At 47.1% G+C, this 19,541-nt stretch overlaps 1 protein-coding gene across 3 annotated transcripts in view; it reads left to right on the top strand.

Moving 5' to 3' along the window:
• Positions 1–19,541, top strand: part of TTC7A (tetratricopeptide repeat domain 7A) — a 194,450-nt gene that overhangs the window by 67,947 nt on the left and 106,962 nt on the right. For 2 of the 3 annotated variants that reach the window (XM_007476857.3, XM_001375518.4), the window contains exons 9-11: positions 9,818–9,955; positions 11,292–11,375; positions 14,849–14,953. In XM_007476857.3, the coding sequence (XP_007476919.1) occupies positions 9,818–9,955; positions 11,292–11,375; positions 14,849–14,953 (327 nt within the window). The remainder of the gene's footprint in view (positions 1–9,817; positions 9,956–11,291; positions 11,376–14,848; positions 14,954–19,541) is intronic. The other variant, XM_056820018.1, reaches the window with a different exon arrangement.

Raw genomic sequence — 19,541 nt, 5'->3', positions numbered from 1 at the left:
ACAGTGATTGGTAGATGTGAGAACTGAGGGAAGGGAACTGAGATGGTTTCCTTAAAGATAGCGGGGTCTGAGGACTGAAGGGGGTTCGAGAGGTTTTGCTCTGAGAGGTGGTGCTCTGAGAGGTGGTGCTCTGAGAAGCTTGCTCTGAAGGAGGCTGGAGGTGGAGGCCCCTGAGACTGTTTCTCCATTTTGGTCACGTGAGTGATAGGGACTGATCTCTTTTCTTTGCCTCAGCTATCTAAGGGCTTGGGCCTTTTGGCCCAGCCTAAACAGAGGGGGTATTTAAGCCCTATTCCCTTCTCTCCCCTTTCTCTCTCTCTCTCTCTCTCTCTCTCTCTCTCTCTCTCTCTCTCTCTCTCTCTCTCTCTCTCTAATACCTTTCTTCCTCCTTCCACCTCTCAGAGCAAAACCTCTCGAACCCCCTTCAGTCCTCAGACCCCGCTATCTTTAAGGAAACCATCTCAGTTCCCTCCCCTCAGTTCTCACATCTACCAATCACTGTCCATGTCTTCCCTGTGCCAATGGTGGCTCTAGCTTAATCCAGGACCGCCCAGAGGTCTGCCCCTTTGCACATGTCTGTTGAAGGTCATATTCTCAAATAATTAAATTTTGATCTATGCTGCAGCCCTTCCTAAATCCTGTTAGGACTGAGTAGGGTGGAGATTGTAAGTTCCAAGACCTGGTTCTGCCATTCCAAGTATCTCTGTTGTATCAATTCTAAAATCAATCATGACTCAAAGAACTTCCTCATAGGTCAAAGCCCTTTCCATTGTTCAGCAAAAGGTTTCTGTCCTAAAGTAATCTTAAGTAGGGAAGAGAAGGATCCTCCCATGCCAAGGGGGTTCACATTCCAATAGACTATCAGTAGGAAATTTTTCAAGTATGAAATTTCCCAATGGTGAAATTTCCAACATTTATAAGTCTAAGAAATTTTAAGGTTTACGATGTAAAATCTAATTTTTTTAAACCCTTACCTTCTGTCTTAGAATCTAGCCTAAGTATTGGTTCCAAAGGTAGAATTGCAGTAAGGATTAGGCAATGGAGGTTAAGTGACTTTCGTAGGGTCACACAGCTAGGAAGTATCTGAGGCCACATTTGAACCCAGCACTTCTTGTCTCCAGACCTGGTCCACTATCCACTGAGCTACCTAGCTGCTCCATGTAAAATTTATTCTATATCTTTTTCGTGGTACCAGCAGGATAAATAATGTCCATTGAAAGAGCATTTACTATCCCCAGTACAAAGTGCTCTGTAAATCGGTATAACGGCTTCTTTCTGGTAGATAAGTTAGATGTTTGCTCTGTGAAATCCATGAAGATGCCAGGCATTGCCCTAAGCTCACACTGACTCAAATGGTTTCCAGGTAGACCCTACTTTGAAGCAGATTTCCTATTTAAAAACAGTCTTTACCAAACAGACAAATTGGTGTTTAGTGTGTATGTTTAGAGGTAGAGGGGCAGGGACATGAGGGTAGGAAAGGAAATTGGGCTGACATGCTTTGCAAAAGAATTCTTCATTTTATAAAGACTCACTGTAGGGATTTTTTTTTTAATTGCAACTTCTTGATACCTTTAAAATTGGATTTGGTTGATGGAACTTGGATTGTTCGAGAGTCTTTCAAGAACATAGCAGTTGCCTTCAGTAAGGAGTATATGCTTGCCTGCTTATTAAGGCCCTAAATTAGTCCTTCCCTGAAAGTCATTGGCTCTACTTCATCCCTTGGACCAGTTTCTAAGGGCATCTCTGGTCTTCAAATACCTTGGATCTCACTGGGAAAAAGGATTTAATTTGTGGTATCATCAAGGATATTTTATCTGACTCTTGACATCCCTAGATCAGAATTCTTTGAACAGTACGTGGTGTCCTGAGAAACATTTCCTCCTTTAAAAAAAGAAAGGTTCTGATCCCAGGGAGGAGGTCTAGTCCAAGGGGATACTCCAAATTCTCGCTTGGAAACTCGAGGCCCTTCTCAGCAGCAGCAGAATGTGCTGAGACTTGTGACATGGAGTGAAGTATGAGGTAAGCACAGGCCAGGGGCTGATGTGGGCTGAGGTGTCCATCACTCCAGAAGATGGGAGATGTAATGTGTTATTTCTTGGCTATATATAATGGCTGTTCTAGAGCCCACGGTAATTATATGTGCTGAGGAAGAAAAACCAAACATTAGAATATCCTTCAGGGAAGGAGGCTGGCCTCATGAACTAACTGCTCACTGAAAATTCCAGAAGGCTTTTTTCCTCTTGGGGCTTCTGCCTTAGCCTTCAGAAGTACCTGCATAGGGGCTCTGGGTAAGCCCAGAATCTCAGCATCAGAAAGGGACCTCAGTGGCCACCTTGTTCATCACAGAGACTGAGTCCCCACTACAACAGGCCATGGAAAGGCTCCTCCAGTCTCTGTTGGAAGACCAGTGACAGGAATCTGTGACTAGATGAGGAATCCTGTGCCTCTCTTAGATTGGAAGCTCCTTGAGGACGTGGACTGTTTTTGCCTGCCCTTGTACCCTTTGTGCTTAGCACAGTGCCAGGCATATAGCAAGTACTTAATTTGTTTTGGTTAATTCAATTCTAATTGTAAGGAAGTGTCAGTTAAATGTTAGTGGTCCAAACTGTCTCCTTTGCCACTCCCACCCATGGGACTTGGGGTTCTTCTTCCCTCTAAGGGCATACAGAATAAGTCTTAATATGGGCTCTTCACATTTGAAGAAGGCTGTCATGGCCTTCCTGAGCCTTCTCTTCCTCAAACTAACCCCCCTGGTTTCCTTAGAGAATCCCTTAGCACAATGAGGCTAGTCCTCCAGTGATTGCTTGTCCATTGTTAAAGGGATTGATCAAGGTATCACCTGCCAAATCCAGTTTTCCCACAGACAGAGGGCCTCAGTGACCTACTTGTGAAAGGCCTAGCCTTGATTTTGGCTGGGGCATTTCTCAAAGCATGTCTGAGCCTCATGCCAAGCAAGCATCACAAGGTAGTTACGTTGACTGTCCTCTATCATTTGTCCAGTCCATCCTAATCCAGAAGTGAAGGAGACGTGTTGTTAACAGAGGTTTGAGAAGAGGCTCTGAGACCCTCTCTTATTTATTACTAGGGATTCTAGGCTTACACAACCTGCCAGAGCCTCAGGCTTGGGAGTCAGCTGACCTGGATCCTGGATTTAGCTCAGCATAAACAATGAAGCTCTGGCCTTCTCTGGATGTTTGTCCATCTCTAAAATGGTAGGAGAGGCAGAGCTAAGATGGTAGCAGAGTAGCAGGAGCCTTTTGATCTTCCAACCAATCATTGATTACAAAGTGTCTCAAAAGGACAGAAATCAAAATTGGAGGAACAAAGAGGCTCTCCCACTGGATCCAGACTTAAAGGTAGGCAGTTTGGGGATTCCCACACTATAAGGGGATAAAACTGCAATTATCAAAGTGGAAGCTGATCACCCCTACCCCCACAACACCTACCATGCCAGAGTCAGAGTGCGGGAGGGGTGATCTTTAAAGTCTCAGGGAAGGGGGCTGGCTGAAAGCACCAAAAACTTACCCCTGAGGGCAATGCAAGGCCTTACCAGTGAGATTTGAGACCCAAGGCTGAAGAGTGTGAAGCTTGGGCAGCAGAGAGCTAAGCTTAGACCTTTGAGGCTGGATATAGCTGAGGGAGCAGGGGCTGGAAAGATAGCCTCAGGGCAAAATGCTTTAAAGCATGCTACATAAACATCACAGATCTACTTGCCCTCACTTGAGCTTCTGACTAGGAAGGGAAGATAGTACCAAGGCAAAGCCCTGTGAGACAAAAGCTAAGAAAGCAATCAACATGCAGGAACCCCAATTCACTTGTGGCAAAAGGAATAAGCATCAGGAAAAAACGTTCTTGACCCTAGATAATTTCTATGGTGAAAGAGAGCAAAAAACAGAAGCAACAGCAGAGAGTGACAAATAAGCAAATATATCCAAACTTTCCCCCCAAAATGGAAATTGGTCACAAGCTCTCGAGGAACTCAAAAAGGAGTTCAAGAACCAAGTAAGAAAGACAGAAGAAGGAGAAACTGGGTAGCTCAGTGGATTGAGAGCCAGATCTAGAGACGGGAGGTCCTAGGTTCAAATCTGGCCTCAGACACTTCCCAGCTATGTGACCCTGGGCAAGTCACTTAACCCCCATTGCCTACCCTTACCATTCTTCTGTCTTGGAACCAATACACCGGATTAATTCCAAGACGGAAGGTAAGGGTTTAAAAAAAAAGATAGAAGAAAAGTGGGGGAAAAAAAGAAATGAAAGTAATACAAAAAGAAAATAACAAATTGCCACATGGAAAAAGAGGCATAGAAATCAAATGAAGTAATAAGCAAATTGGAGACCAGAATTGACCTGCTGGAGGCCATGAAAAGCAAACTAGACCAAACTGAAAAGGAAAATCAAAAGATTGTAGTTGAAAATCAGTCTTTAAAGACTAGAATTGGGTAAGTAGAAGCTAATGATCTCATGAGACAGCAAGAATTAATAAAGCAAAATCAAAAGAATGAAAAATAGAAGGAAACATAAAATGAGAATGATAGCGCTTACTCCATCTTTAAGAATCATAAAATGTAGTAAGGGAGGGGACCTTGGAGGTGTTCTAGTCTATAGAAATGTTTTAAGAATCAAATGAGAATATCAGTAAACATACTGTGAAAAATAGTATCATTCAACAAAACTTTTTTTTTAACTTTTCCTTCTTCCTAAGAAGCCATATTTAGTTTTGATTCTAAGTCAGAAGAGTGGTTAGGGCTAGGCAGTTAGAGTTAATCATCTGGGGTCACAGCTAGGAAACAAACCTTCATTAAGCACTAGTTACAGACATATCTGACACCGTGCTAGACTAAGCATACGCCAACAAAAATCCAGACATTTTCTAACTTCAAAGAGCTTACATCCTAACAAGCATAATCTGCTCATTTATATGTGTATTTTTGTATACACAAAATGAGATACAAGATGACCTTGAGGAGGGGAAGGCAGCACTAGCAGCTGGGGCACCAGCAAAGACCTCATGCTGAAAGTGCTGCTTGGGTTGAATCTTGAAAGAAGTCAGGGCATCTGAGAGGCAGAAAGGAGGAGAGGGCATTCTGGTTATGGGGAATAGTCAGTACATTGCATTATTTTTATCAAGTGTGACATTAATATCTGGGATTATTAGAAGGGGTACAGTAATCCTTGCAGTGCCCCTTTATGTCATTAAACGTATGGCTTTAGCTACTCCCTAGCAGATCAAGAATTGAACACTGAAGTGCCTGCAGAGGGACACTTAGACCTGAAGGCTCAGTTAATGTAGAAAACTTCCCAAATGGGCTAGGACTTCAACAGTCCATTTAAATGAAGAAAAAAGACTAGGGTTGCTGAGGGAAGGAAGTAGGGTTATGCAGCCATCTCCACAGAAGCTGTAGGTTGTCAGAGAGAGGGACAATGAATTGTAGAATTTAGGGCCTGAAAAAAGCATTGGTTGAGATTGAGGAGGAGAGAATGAGACTGCCAGTGCCACTGAGGGCTCAGTTGTTTACTATGAAACAAGTACTGTGCCAAATGGGATATAAATTCAAAAGTGGAATCAATCTTTGCCCTCTAAGAACTGACATTCTGCCAGCCTTCCCAGCAGCAGAGCTCTTGTGATCGCTAATAATCATCATGATAATAGTTAGCTGAACCATTATTGCAGGGTCGGAGGACTGGGATTAGACCATGCTGAGTTTTTTTCTGAACCATTTTCTTGCCCCTTTTCTCTTTGCTGCAATTTCTGACTACTTCACTGCTGTAGTCAGGCTTGGTCCCTCCATCCACTGTAGCAGGTGGGCCTGTGGGTTTTCTCCTCTATTACTCGCTCCCAACTGTGCACATCCTCTCCTTCCCCCAATCCTGACAGAGCTGCAGCCTGGCAACCACAGCCCAGCCCAGACACCCTGCCCAAAACCATGGCAACCGTGCCCCAGACAAGCTGCTCTTCCCATGGCCATTTCCTTCTCCCTGGCACAGGCTCTGACATCACCGTGAGCTGGTTGTTAGCAGGTCACAGTTCCAAGGATGACAAGAAGCGTCCGAGCCTTAGAGGTCAGTTTTTCTTAGGCCTGATGGCCACAGTGCAGATAAGCCTGTGTCCATCACCAGCTAGCAGTTGTTAAGAGTTCCCTTCCAGGTGGCCGAGGGGCAAGAGGAGCTTTCTGTCCTCTCACATTTGCCCCTGAATGTTCTTTTAATAAGTGTCAAGATTGTCGCTGGGGTTATTCTTAGGGGCACTGGCCAGCTGGAGTTATGAACCCTGTGGCCTTTGCCTAGCCAGGGCCTAGAGGAAGCCTGCTCATTATTCCTTAAACATAACGGGACATTTTTCATCCCTGAGTCCTCACTCAGGCTCCACATCTGAAGCATCATTTCTCTGTTCCACTAAGTCTTCTTCCTTCCTCCTTAAAAATTGTGTTCAAAACTCCCTTCCACCAGAAGACTGTCCTTAAGTTCTCTGGGCCAGGGTCTCTGGCTTACCCTGCCATCACTGTCTAAGGTCTAAGAAGCATTGGCCTCACAAGAGTTGGGAAGAAAGATCCCAAGTGGAATGGAATAACCATTTTAGAGGGCACAAGCCCCACCAGAGAGAGACTATTCATGAAGTCATAGCCTTGTCCCTCCCCTTGGGAAGTGATGGAATCGGTCTGCTTTATGTGAGTTTTCCCTTGTTTCTACATCCATTCGTCTTTATTGCTAGCCTTTGTGGGTCCTTCCCCTGCCCTGGGTAAAAGTACCCTAAGACCTTCCGATTAGTGGTGGGAGAAACAAAGTACCCTCATATGGATAGCATCCAGGATTGGTGGAGGGAGGATGCTGGTCAAATTCTGTTTTGAGACTGTAGCAGTGTGACCCCAGGCAAGTCATTGTCTCTTAAGCCTCAGTTTCCTTGCCTGTCTGATGGGGGTCATCCTAATAGCACCTCCTTCTCGGGGTCCTGAGGATATTATACAACTTAAAAGTGCCATTATCCTTATTTCTCTCCCACTCAGAGTCCAGAGCTCCTGCCTCCCCTATCAGACCAGAGATTCCTCAGAGGCAGGGACTGTACTTCTCCTTCCCTTCTGATTCTTGGGGTCCCTAGTGCCGGGGGTGTGGGAGTGCATTTGGTGTTGTCTGGCTGAAGAAGGCTCCTCTGAGGGCCCTTTGTAGGCTGCCACTCTGGCCCAGACCAGGCACAGAGGGCAGAGGTGGAGGGACTCAGAGGGAGCTCTGAGATCACTTTGGAGCTCTGTGCTGAGAGCCTTCATGATCATCCCCCTCCCTGCCTGGTCATGTGTGGGCGGATTTTGTTGATAACGAGAGGAATACCACTGGCACATCTTCTCCACCCCCTTAACCATTTGGAGGCCACATTAAGCTCTCTGTCTCTCCCTGGCCCTTCAGGAGTCATTTGTCCTGAGATTGGTCTGGATACTAGCAGTTGCCTGGCTCATCCCTGGACACAAGAGGCATCCTCCTCCCTGCTTTGAGGTCAGGGGGCTGGGTAGGCCCACTGAGACATTCATTCCTTTGGGTCTTTAAGGGCTCCCAAAGCTGCCTCCCTCCCTACTCCAGTGCTGAGAGACCCTTGGGAGTGAAGACTTCTTTGTCAACAACATTTGAGCAGGGATTAGTTGAGCTCTAGCCAAAGGCAAGACTGAGGAAGAGAGGAAAGAGCTGGTGTTGTCATCTGTCTTCCTATGTGAGAGAATGCCATAACTTCGCCCTGTCCTCACCCCAGCATGAAGGGTGCATGAGCCGATGGAAGAAGACTGATTTGGGTTCCAATCCTTCCTCCATTTCCCCCTCTCTGGGCCTCTTTCTCTTCATTTGGTTGTAAGAGATGGTCAGAATAGCTGACCTCTGAGGGTCTTTCTAGCTCCAAGCCTGGGAGCTAGTTAAAGAATGGTGGACCCCAAGGTCCCTTTTTATCAGAGAGAGAAAATAACAACCCTGCAAGGTTAGAGTGTGCCAATGTTCTTATTCCCATTTTACAGGTCAGGAAACTGAATCTTTAAAAGGTTGAATAACACATTGATGTTTATATGACTAATAAAGGGTAAAATTAGGCCTTGGGCCCAGATCTTCCGCCTTTATGTCTATTTTAATTTTCCATCTCCCACCATACCAAGTGATAGCAGGACAGTATGTAAGACTTGGGGTCTGGATAAATCTGCCCTAATCTGTTGCCCTAATAGGCATTGCCCAGCTAGGCTGATTTGTGAATCAGCTTCCCTCATCTTCCCCTCCTAGAGAGGTGTTTTTCCTTCTTTCTGGGTCTGGCCAACTGTCCTTTTCAAACTAAGCTATTTAGAATTCAATGTGTTGCCACTGGCAGACAGATTCAAATCTTAGAGAGGACAGAAAGCAAATCAATTCATCAATAAGTATTTAAGCCCCTACTCAATTCTGTACCCCAGGCCCTGGGTACACAGGTATGCAGACACTTTCAATAGTGAAATCAAAGAATTATGGACACAGGGGCAGAGAGCTAAAGGGAAAAGTCTGTGGTTGAGCTCAGAGGACAAGGCCCTTGATGGAAGAGAAGAGGAAAGGGGCTTACCAGAGGGGGGTTCCATAATGTGGTGGTAACACAAAGAAGTAGTTCTTTAATGGCAGTAGAGAGAACGGGGTCAGGAGAAGGAAGAGGTCTCTTGGATACAGGTGGTCATTAAACAGCAGAGTTCCATAATGGGAGCAAGGAATGGAATAATAACAGCATCTATATAGCATTGAGGTGGTACATTGGATGGAGGACTGGACTTGGCATCAAGAAGAATTGAGTTTGAACCTTGTCCCAGAAGCTTAACTGTGTAACCCTGGACAAGTCACTCTCTACTACAGTTTCTCAGTGGTAAAATGGGGATAATAACTCCTTCCTCCTAGAGTGGGGGATCAAGTGAAATTGTGCCTTTTGAACCTTCAAGCACTTATAATAGCCAGCATTTATAAAATACTATATAAGAATAATTAATGGTAGGCACTGGCATTTACATAGTGCTTTAAGGTTTGTCATTCATACCTAGTCCTCACAAGAACCCTGGGAGGCAAGAGCTCTTATTATCCCCATTTTTCAGAGAGGGAGCTGAGGCAGGGAGAGGTCAAGTAACTTAGCCAGGGTTACATAACTTGAGTAAGTGTTCCAGGCTGAATTTGAACCTCAGATCTTCCCAACTACAAATCTAGCCCTTTGTATCCCCTGTGCCGCCTTGCTGTGAGGGAAAGGGGAGAATTTTGTGGGAGAAGAGGAAAGGTACATCTATAGGGGAAGGCTCTCTGAATTAGTCTTATGACTCCTTTCATTGCTTCAGTTTTCCTTCAGTAAAATTAGAAGAAGAATTTTTTTTTAACTTTTTTTGAGTGCCCATTTTATATGCTTAGATAGTCATTGATGGTTAGTTAGAAGAATTTTGGACTAATGTACAACCCCCTTTACAGATCAAGAAACTTGAGTCCCAGAAATCAAATGGAAGAAGTAGAAGCCTTAAAATAGTTAAACCAAAAATCCAGACTGTTTATGTTTGTAAAATTCTGTTGTAATTTAGGGACATGAATGCAAAGCAGGCTTCTGGGTCAGAGCTGGGGAGGGGATCTAACTGGAATGCTTAGCAGGCTTGTTGGCTCAGGAAAGGGTGGGCAGAAGATTCAATCTGGCAGGGGTTGGGGGGGGGTGAGAGGGCTGTTTCCTGGTCTCATTGTTGTCAGGATCCACACCTGGGCTTTGCTAAGGCCTAGGATGGGCCAGAGGGCTTGTCTGGAGGGCCAGGGGCCTATTCTGCTCCAGGGCCTTGGGTAGTTTCATCCCAGAATTCTCTTTCACCTGCAGGCAACCCGGGAAGTGGTTCTGAGCCATTCACCTGAACAGGAAAAGGAACGACTTGTCAGTCTTCAGGCTGCCTCTGCAGTCTACGACCTCCTGAGCATCACGTTGGGCAGAAGAGGGCAGTATGTCATGCTTTCTGAGGTACTGGAGCCTGCTGTTCCCTCAGTGTCAGCCAGAGCAGAGCTTCCCTTTGGGCCTGCCACCCCATGACACTGACAGGGGTGGAGTAGGGTTGGGGGAAGCAGATGGGGCAGAAAAGAGCCTGGACCTGGGATAAACCCCTGGGAATGGGAGGGTGAGGGGCTTCCTCTCTCACACCCAGAGAGCCCAGGGGAGTTAGTTTCCATGCTTGTCTGGGTGGAGTTTTAAGCTGGGCATAGAAAGTGAGCCTGGAGCCACATATGTGCCCAGGGTCAGGAGCTGTGTAGGGGTAGCTCCTGAGATGGCAGGTCAGGTTGAGAAATGTTGAAGCACCTGCTACGGACCAGGCACTGGATTCAGCTCTGGTTAAGACTAGTTCACTGAAGCCCAGTGTGCCTGCTGTTAATACGCCCTGTCCCAGGAGTCGTGTGTCTGACAGTGTCCCCGAGCCCTTCTGTGGCCTTCCTGGTGCCCATTGGTCAGGAGAGGCGGTGTGAGCCTCTTACCTTGACTTCAAGACTGGTGCATGTGCCCCTTTAGAGCTCCAGCAGGTGGCTCCCAGGCCCGGGCATCCAGCCAAACCCGACTCATCATGCTTCCTTCTGCCCCAGAATGGCTGCCCCAGAGCTGGCCCTTCAGCTCTTAGGGATTTACTGAGGCCTCCCTTGGTCAGGTGGGAGGTCTTCTGTCACCCCCCACCCTTTCCAGGGCCTAAGGGCTACCTGAGATTGCCCGGACGGGACTTTCTATCTGTCCCAGAATTGTTCTTGTTGAATGTTCAGCTTCTTTACAAAGATAGGGGGAAAAAGGGGGGGGGGGGAGGAAATGGGTGGTAGTAATGACAGTGAATAGGAATCCTGCATTTGGAACACTTTTCAAAAATATTTTCCTGTACTTTATTTTGTCTGATCATCATCATAACCTAGTGAATGGGAAGGTGCACATGTGGCTTTATGGATGAGGAAGCTGAGGCTCCAGGAGGGGACTTACTTAAGGCCACTCAATTGTGTCAATAGCCAAGCAAGGATAAGAGCCTGCCAGTAACCCGTCCTGATCTCCTGGGTGGGTTATCCTTGAAGGAGCCAAATCAACCTTCGGGTTGTTCTGGTGTTCTTAGCCTCCTAGAGTTAAAGTCTAAGCTGCTCATTTTTCAGAGGAGATCATCCATCTGATAAATATCTGAGGCAAGATTCAAACTCAGGTCTTCCTGATTCCGTGTCCTGAGCCTACCTCACTTCCCCCAAAAGCCAGAGGTGATGTGGGTGGCAGGTATCTTCCCAGGATCCTTGGGAGCAGGGCAGCCTGTGACTCTGATCCAAGCAATTTGTTTCCCTAGTGCCTTGAGCGGGCCATCAGGTTTGCCTGTGAAGAGTTCCACCTCTGGTATCAACTGGCCCTGTCCATGGTGGCTTCTGGGAAGGTAAGCCTACTGTCCCCACAGTCTTGTCTACCAAGACTCCTTTTCTGCCCTTCTTTCACCCTCGGGGCTACATAACCTGCCTGGAAAATGGATGGAGGTAGGGTTTGTGAGATGCGGCCTTGTCCACCCTGGCTCTCAGTAATCTGAGGGGAAAATGAGATTGCTGTTTTATCACCAGAAGGGGGGTGAGGGGGAGATGAAGGGTGTGTGTGTGTGTATGTGTGGGTGTGGGTGGGTGTCCCCATTATGGGGGAAATCTAGCCTGACTTGGAAAAACCCACCCTGGGTGTTTGTTCATTGCTGGCTGGGTCAGGAGTTTGTCTTTGGGATCTTTTTGACTGAGTGAGCTCTAGAAATAAGAAATAGCCACTGATGTTTGCTGGGCCCTTGACCCATGTATTAGGGTAAGGACAGAGCCCGGGGAAAGCTATGATCAGATTTGTTAGCAGACTTGGGGTATGGAGGGGGCGGACTTTGCCCATAAGTGAAGATACTCCGCTTCTCTGGCTGGGGCTGGCGGGCATTGATTCTCTGATGCTCCCCGCACCAATATACTGTGTTAGCCCCGTGCCCTGCCTCATCTCCATTCCTTACCAGGCCAGAATTAGACTTACATAAATGTCTATTTTAAGCACCGACACGAAGCTTCCTTGGGCTCCGGTGTTGGGAGAGGGAGGGGTTGGGGGGGAAGGGGAGATGGAGGAAGTAATGTGACATGAGGTTGCAAATTGATCTAAGAGCTGTAAATACCCAGAACCTTTTATGGGACTGAGGGAATTCCCTCCTCTCTACCCCTCCCTCCCCATCTGGGCAGTCTCCCTTTGCAGGCCTCTCCTAGAATCCACGCTGTGTAATCCTGCCCACAGGGGCTAACACAGCCTTTGCCAAGGAGGGGAGGGGGCCACACCCTCTGTGACTGGTAGAGAGATGGGAGATGGGAGGCAAGAGATGGTCTGAATGGCTGGGCCCAACATATTATAGCGGTGACTCAGGGATCCTGAGGTTAAATCAATACTAGGTCCTTTGCGTCACCCCTACCCAACCAGATCGAAACCAGGCTCTGTTCTCAGAACCTGAAATAAAAATTCATGAGGATTTATTAAACAGCTGTTCCTTGGCAGTCCTCTGTGAAGGATAAGGAGAAAGAGAAGCCTTGGTTGTCTCCCCTTCCTCCCAGGCACATGAACCATGAAGTTCATGCACACTCACGAAATGGATGTGATTAAAGACATGGGATTGTCCATTTGGGACCAGAAGAAAGGTTAGAGGTCATCTAGTCCAGTCCTTGCACTTTATTGACTAGGAAACAGAGGGTCAGAGGGGTTAGTGACCTGGCCAGGGTCATTCCCAGAGGCCATGCCAGGAGAGGAGTCAATGCCAGGCTCTCAGGTTGCAGCTGGTAGTGCTCCCGCCATCCCAAGAGGGCCGTTGGAGGAGTGCTTCTACTGGCGTTAGGGCAGGTGTGCAGGCTTCACTGCTGTTCACTACAACACGCTCAAGATGGGTAGTGCAGGAATGGTCACTCCATTTTACAGGTGAGGAAACTGAGGCTCAAAGACAGCACCTCAGGCAGTGGCTATTAGAGTTCCTGACCTCAGAGCTGGGCTTTGGCCCCCGTGGCCTTTAAGTCTGATGGTGGCCCACTTGATCTTGCTGCTGCTCCTAAGGAAATTTGGCTTAGTCGGTTGGTGTGGATGAAGCCTTGACCCTGTACACCAGTCATGGCTGGACCCTGACTTAGCAAGACAACAGGAGATGTCCCTTGCCCTCTCCTAACTTGTGCTGTAACAGAGTCACCGCCACACACAAAGGGCTCTGACCGAATTCAGAATGACTAGGGCTCCTGCAGGGCAGATATCCCACACCCTGAAAGATGGAAGCGTAGGCCTGGGCCATGAAGAATGGAAAGGAGGAGGGTGGTGGGGAGACTCTGGGGGGGAAGTGGGCTTGGCTTGTTCGAGGTCACTGAAAAGGCCTGTCTGTGAGCACAGAGGAGGAGGGAGAGTGTGGCTCCTCCTGCTGGTCCCCCCAGGAACCATCAGAGGGTGCTTTGGGCTTTTCCAGCCCAGGGGCCTCAGGTAAAATGGGGATGGCAGCGGCTCCATCCCTGCATCTTGAGTGTAGCGAGGATCTGACTTGTAGTCATAGCACTTCCAGGGTGATTGTCCCTGGGCCTCAGTTTCCTGGCCTGTCAAATAGACAGGAGGACCTTCACACCCTCCTTCTAGTGCTGAAATCCTCTGGTTCCTACATAACATCTAGTCATAAGATGGATGTTATTTATTTTAAATGAAGTCCGAGGTGAGGGAATGACCTAAAGTTTAGCACTCCGTCTGGAGAAGAGATGGCCAGTCCTTCCAGTAAGACACAGCGGCAGCCAGCAGCGCCCTCGCTCTGCTCCAGGAGAGGGATGGGGATCAAGGGGGGATGGGGTTCTGGTCTCAGGGATGAATCGAGGTATGGGAAGACTCCCCGCTGGTCACTCTGGGGTGCTGAGGGTGGGGTACCCATGATTTGGGGGATCCTTGGAGGGCACGGGAGGGGGACAGGAGGACTGGGGAGCCTGATCTCCAGCACCAGGCACAATCCCCGGATGTCCTGATGGCACTGTGAAGAGAGTGATCTGGTGTGGCCGAAGGGGGAGGGGCACTACTGCCGCTTGGAGGCCTTCCGGAAGGTTAGGCTGGAGATATAAATATATCCAGCGCTTCATCTGCCGTCCTTATGGACTTACTTGATGATTCCGGTTGCTCCTTCTGCTTGTTTTCTCAGCGGAGCTGTACACTCAGTTGCTAGGTAACCACCATTTTTTAAAGCCCCTCTGTTTTTGCCTGCCCCATCCACCCCACCCCCAGTTGGGATTGCCAAGTCCTCAGAAGACTCCTTCAATGGCCTCCCTCTGTGGGCATTTGGGGAGGTCAAAATTAGAGAACTCCTAGTTCCAAAGGTCAGCGGCTCCACCAGAAGTGCCTGAGGTTCACTGGAGAGAGGGAGGAGAATCTTGGGTGGCTCAAACCTGTGGCCTTTTTCCTCTCCTCCCCCCGCCCCCCCCCCCCCCCAAGGCCTGGCCAGAAGGAAAAGGGCGGCTCTGGGGATGCCACCAGGTCTGGTGTCACCCCGCCTTTAGGGCCCTCTTCCTCTGATGCTCTCTCCCTGCTCAGGACTGGTGTGGTGCTGCGGACTGTCCTGGCTGGTAAAGCTTATGCAGGGCCCCATCCCTGGGTCTTTCAGTGAGGCTCCAAGTTTCCCGGGAGAAAGCGTTCTTGATTTCTGCATGGGTCCTGGAGGGCTGCCTCTGGAGTTCCTGAGCTGGCTTTCCTTTGAGCCCCAACCAGGAGAGCTTCCATTGTTTCCCTTATACCTCCTGGAGCTCAGCACAGGGCTTGCTGGAGGGATGGAGAAGGGATGGGGGAATTGTGCTCCCCAGAGCCCCAGGAGTGACAGTCTTTCTCCCTTCCCTCTTTGCCCCACAGTCGTCCTATGCTGTGTCCGTGCTGAAGGAGTGCTCAAAGCTTCGTCCTTCTGACCCCACTGTGCCCCTCCTGGCTGCCAAGGTCTGCATCCAGCCCCTTCACTGGGTAAGTGAATGTGATCATGGCAGCCTCCTGGGAGGGTCAGACAGAGTGGGAGTCTATGAGTGCCTGAAGCTCTCAGAGGCCTGAAGGCTTAGTGGTGGGTGCACAGAAAAGGACTCCCTGTATTCCTCTTAGTCCTGGTGCCTTGGGATGCTTAAGAGTGTGTGTCCCTTGCAAGGGCAGCTTCTTTGCCAGCTCTGGCCCTGGCAAGACCAGCTGTGTGACCTTAGGCAAGTTGCTTGGTTCTCCAGATCTCCATGTTCTCATCTGTATAATGGGAGGGAGAGAGCAGGCTTAGGAATCTCTTCAAGCTCTTGCTAGTCTGTGGTGATGTTGAGTAATGTTGTGTAAAGGTAGGTTGGGATTATATGGGCCTGCCCAGACCCTTGGTTCCTTGTGGTGGCTACAGTGGTGGTCTCCTCTGTCCACTGCTCTGTGTGGGTTTGACATGCATAAAGGCCTGCTCTTCCCATTCCTATAAGGTAAAGTTTGAAAGGATAGCTACCCCTTGGCCAGTGAGAATTCCCAAAGGTCTTGGCCAGGCTAGAGGTCTGGGCCGAATCTAGATAGATGAAATCCAATAGAGAGCCATGTAAAGTCTTCCCCTTGGGGACAAGAAGTCAACTTGCCAAACATGACAGGGTGGGCAGGCCTGGTGAAGGCTGCTGCTAAGAGCCTAGGACCTTGGGGGGACTTGAAGCTCACTGGTTTAGGTCAGCCAAAGGAGTGTGAAGAGGACTGGGCCATCACCCCCAGCCATTGAGGTCATCATCCCGCTGTTCCGTGCCCCTTTGCACCATGTCTGATAGATTGTGTTTAGTTCTGAGGGTTGTGCTGTAAGAAGACACTGAAAACATTCTTCATGAATACACAGGCATAGCCTATATCAAACTGTTTGCCCTCTCAGGGAGAGAGGAGGGGAAGGAGAAAGGGAGAGGATTTGGAGCTCAATTTATTAAAAAATGAATGTTAAAAATAATTTTTACATGTTATTGGAAAAAATCATAAAATATATATTTAGAAAAAGAAGTAGAACATTGATAAGCTAAAAAGGGTCTGGAGGAAGGCACCCAGGGTGGTAAAGAGCTTTGGGTCTCTTTTAAGGATCAAGGGAAGTACCTTGGAGTATTCGGCCAGGTAAGAAAAGACTCATGTCAGGCATGGTGGCTTTCAAAATACTTGAAGGGACTTTGCCAGGAATGAGGGGTTGAACTTGTTCTGTTTAGTTCTTGGGGGCATAGAGAAAAACAGTCGGTAATAGTTGTAGGGAGACAAATTTAGGCTTAATGTTAGGATCAGCTTTCCAATTAACTAAAGCTGGAATGGTCTGCTCAGGTAGGTGATGGGTTCTAACCTCACTTAGAGGTCTTAAAGGGGAAACTTCAAGGATTACTTGGTCTGTTATGGTGACAGTTCCTTTCAGGTATGAGTAGGACTTGATAGTTTCAATGGGAAGATTCTGAGATTTTGGAAGTGGGGAGAGAGGATTGAGGATGAAACTTGCCCTAGCAAGTAAAACTCACTCAGTTTGATGCCCAGAACCTGGGACATGTATTGGTGTCCAGTGTTTCTCAACTCAGTGAGGAAGAATAAAAGCTGCTGTCAGGAAAGCAAAGCCTTGGCCCAGAATTCCGCTGAGGAACATCAGTGGTGTTTCCTTAGGGGTTCCTAGAGAAGCATCTGAGGCTAGATATGACCCTACTAGAAAAAGGGGAGAAAAGGATGCAGGAAGGTGGAAATATCGCTGATATTCTGCAAGAATTCCCAAAGTTTTTTTTAACTTAAAAATTCTGTGTGTTGTTGCCTTGCTTTTATTTAATATGGGTTTTTTGGGGTGGGGGCAATTAGAATTATTCTATTGGTGGTCATTTTGTTTTTTAATCACTAAAGTCCTTTTCCAGGATTGCCTCCTTCTTCCATAGGACCCTCATCTGAAACAAAGAAAAACAGTTGTGTAAAAATAATCAAAATATGATATTGCTGAACTGCTTTGCTTCCTCCCTTTTTTCTTTCTTTTAAACAAGAGATGGTTCATTAGACAGGAGAGGGAGGAAGAAAGTAAAAAGGATATAAAAACAAATGATAGAAATAAAAATATTAAAGAAATATAAGTTAAAATATCACAGTGCCCAAGTCTGAAATGATGAATAATCTATTATTCTGTATCCATAGCTGCCACAGGTTGCCCTCATCCCCACCCCCCCTTTACTGAAGAGGGAGATGGATTTCATCCTGTGATCCATCTCCATGACCCAAATTGGCCATTGCATCTGAGTTGAGCTGCCTTCTTAGCAGTGGAACATGTATTGTTCTCCAGTGTCTCTGTTTCCTATGTATCACTTCACACAAATCTTGTCGTTTCCCAGATTTCCTTGTACTTGCCCTTGCATCAGGTATAGTAATCTTCCATTCTATTCATCACACCATGCTGGTTTTATTCCACCATCTCCCATTGAGGGATGTTCACTTTGTTTCTAGTTTTTTGGCTTTTCACAAAAGGTTATTGCCTTCATTTAAGGAGTATTTTCTCCCCTCCTTCCCTAACCAAAAGAAGTGCCATATGAGATAGATTTGCCTTTCAAATTAACAGCAAATGGAATTTTATTTTGAGAACTAGGTGAGAATTTCATAACCCCCTCACCCTCTGAGAGAGGCAGCTTGGTTTTGGAAAAAGAATGAACCTGGGAGGCAGGAGAAGAGAACTGTGTGACATTCACCAACTCATTTTGTTGTCTGTGCTTCAGACTACCTCATCTGCCTGCTTCCTGCCTGCTTCCGCCTGGACCCCACTATTGCCAACAGATCTCAGCCATGCTTCCCTTTAGTCCATACCTCCTGACCATTGTCTCTACTGCTGCCTTCATGCCTTCAACAGCATCTTCCCATCCTAACCAGCCTCAGTCCCAGACACTCTCCAGTTCTAGCACTGCAGTATCTTGGATCTCTTCTCATACCTGGAAGGAGAATGTTGGGCTTTTCCCCCATGATCTGCCTCCAGACTTGTACTTTTTCAATTGTCCTGTCCACAGCTCTGCCTTCTGTGTCTTCTTCTCTTGTTAGAACATAGGCTTGAGACTGTCTGCTTTGTATTTGTCTCCTTGACCGTTAACACATGTGTGCTTGTCATATGGTAGAGGCCTTTGGACGTTTTCATTCTATTGTTCTTGCCTATCTCCTGGCCTTTATGAGGGAATGAAATTATAAAGAGAGGAGACTTGGCAAATATTTTTAGGTTCTGTGGAGCAAGAATTTATCATCACAGTGGCTTGCCTTTATTAGAAGGCTTTCCTATTGGTATATTATTAACCTACAAACATTGATCTTCTCATTTGAGCCTCTCTGCAACCCTGTGAGAGAGATGGTGACTGCACACTCTCTTAATACCAGATTTGCAGATAAGAAAAGCAAGACTTAGAAAGGCCAAGTGATGTGGTTACTGGCTGGTAATAGCTGGGCCTCTCTGCTTCTCATTCTAAGACAGTCCTGTGCTTCAGTCTGGAAGTCATTTGTTTGAAGGAAGATGCACCTATTAGAGGCACCTTGTGCTAGAGTTGGGAGGTGGAAGTGATTTGGGTTTGATGCAGGACAGTATCAGGGAGCTATGATTCTGGGCTTAGAGAAGCTGCCAGGCTCCTGTTCTGATGAAGACCTGGCCTTATGATAGTGGCTCATTGCCATGGGGGCTCTGTTCCCCTTCTGCTACTGCTCTGACTTCCTCTTCTTCATGAGAGATTGGTTTGTCCTTGTGGTCTAACAAGTGAATGGGTTTTAATGAATACATCCTCTTCACTGTTGCCTGCTTTCTCTTAGCAATAGGCCTCAGTCCATCCCCAATGAGATGGTTTTCCTGCCACGTTTTCCTATGGTTAAATTACTTGGGAGGAAATTCTGGCCAAGAAGATGGGGCTGCATATATGAGGTCCTCTCAGCGGGGCTGGGCAGGAGTAATTTAAAAATTTATGACTCATGCTTCCAAGTCATAAGAGCATCAATAGTAATAATAATGAAATTTTAGTATCTCTGCCGTGCTGCCCCTGATCATGAGAAGGGACCAGTTCATGGAGCAGAGACTACGACACCAAGAAAATTCCTGTTGCCATAAGTGACCAGGCAACCTGACTAATGGGTTCCCTAAGACTCTATCAGCTGCTGAGTTTTTCCCAGCCTTATCCATGGTTATGCCAGCAGAAGAGCACTTCTTTGTTCCCAAACCTCATTTCTTTGGTGCCCAGCCTAATTTCCTTTCAAGTTCAGGGCCCCTATGATAATGTTTGGGCATTACTGAGAGCTCCACAGTCTGAAAATAGAAGCGTTCTTTGCTTTTCAGAATGAACACTAATTGAGAATCATAAGATCATTGGGTTTTAGTGCTAAAAAAGAGATCTCAGAGTTTCTCTAGGACAAGGGTTTCTTTTTTTATATGTATTTATTGATGTCTTCTTTTTTGCATCATCATACTTACCCCAAGAGCCCCACTCCAGTCCCTCAGAGAGCTATTCCTATATCAAATAATTTTATTTGGAGAAGGGGAAAATCAGCAGAACCGAATGATTTATTAAAAATGAAATCTGAAAACATGTAGTGTGTAACA

The sequence above is a fragment of the Monodelphis domestica genome, chromosome 1, assembly GCF_027887165.1.
Source record: "Monodelphis domestica isolate mMonDom1 chromosome 1, mMonDom1.pri, whole genome shotgun sequence".
In the NCBI taxonomy this organism is placed as follows: domain Eukaryota; kingdom Metazoa; phylum Chordata; class Mammalia; order Didelphimorphia; family Didelphidae; genus Monodelphis; species Monodelphis domestica.
This window is presented reverse-complemented; position numbering and strand designations above follow the sequence as displayed.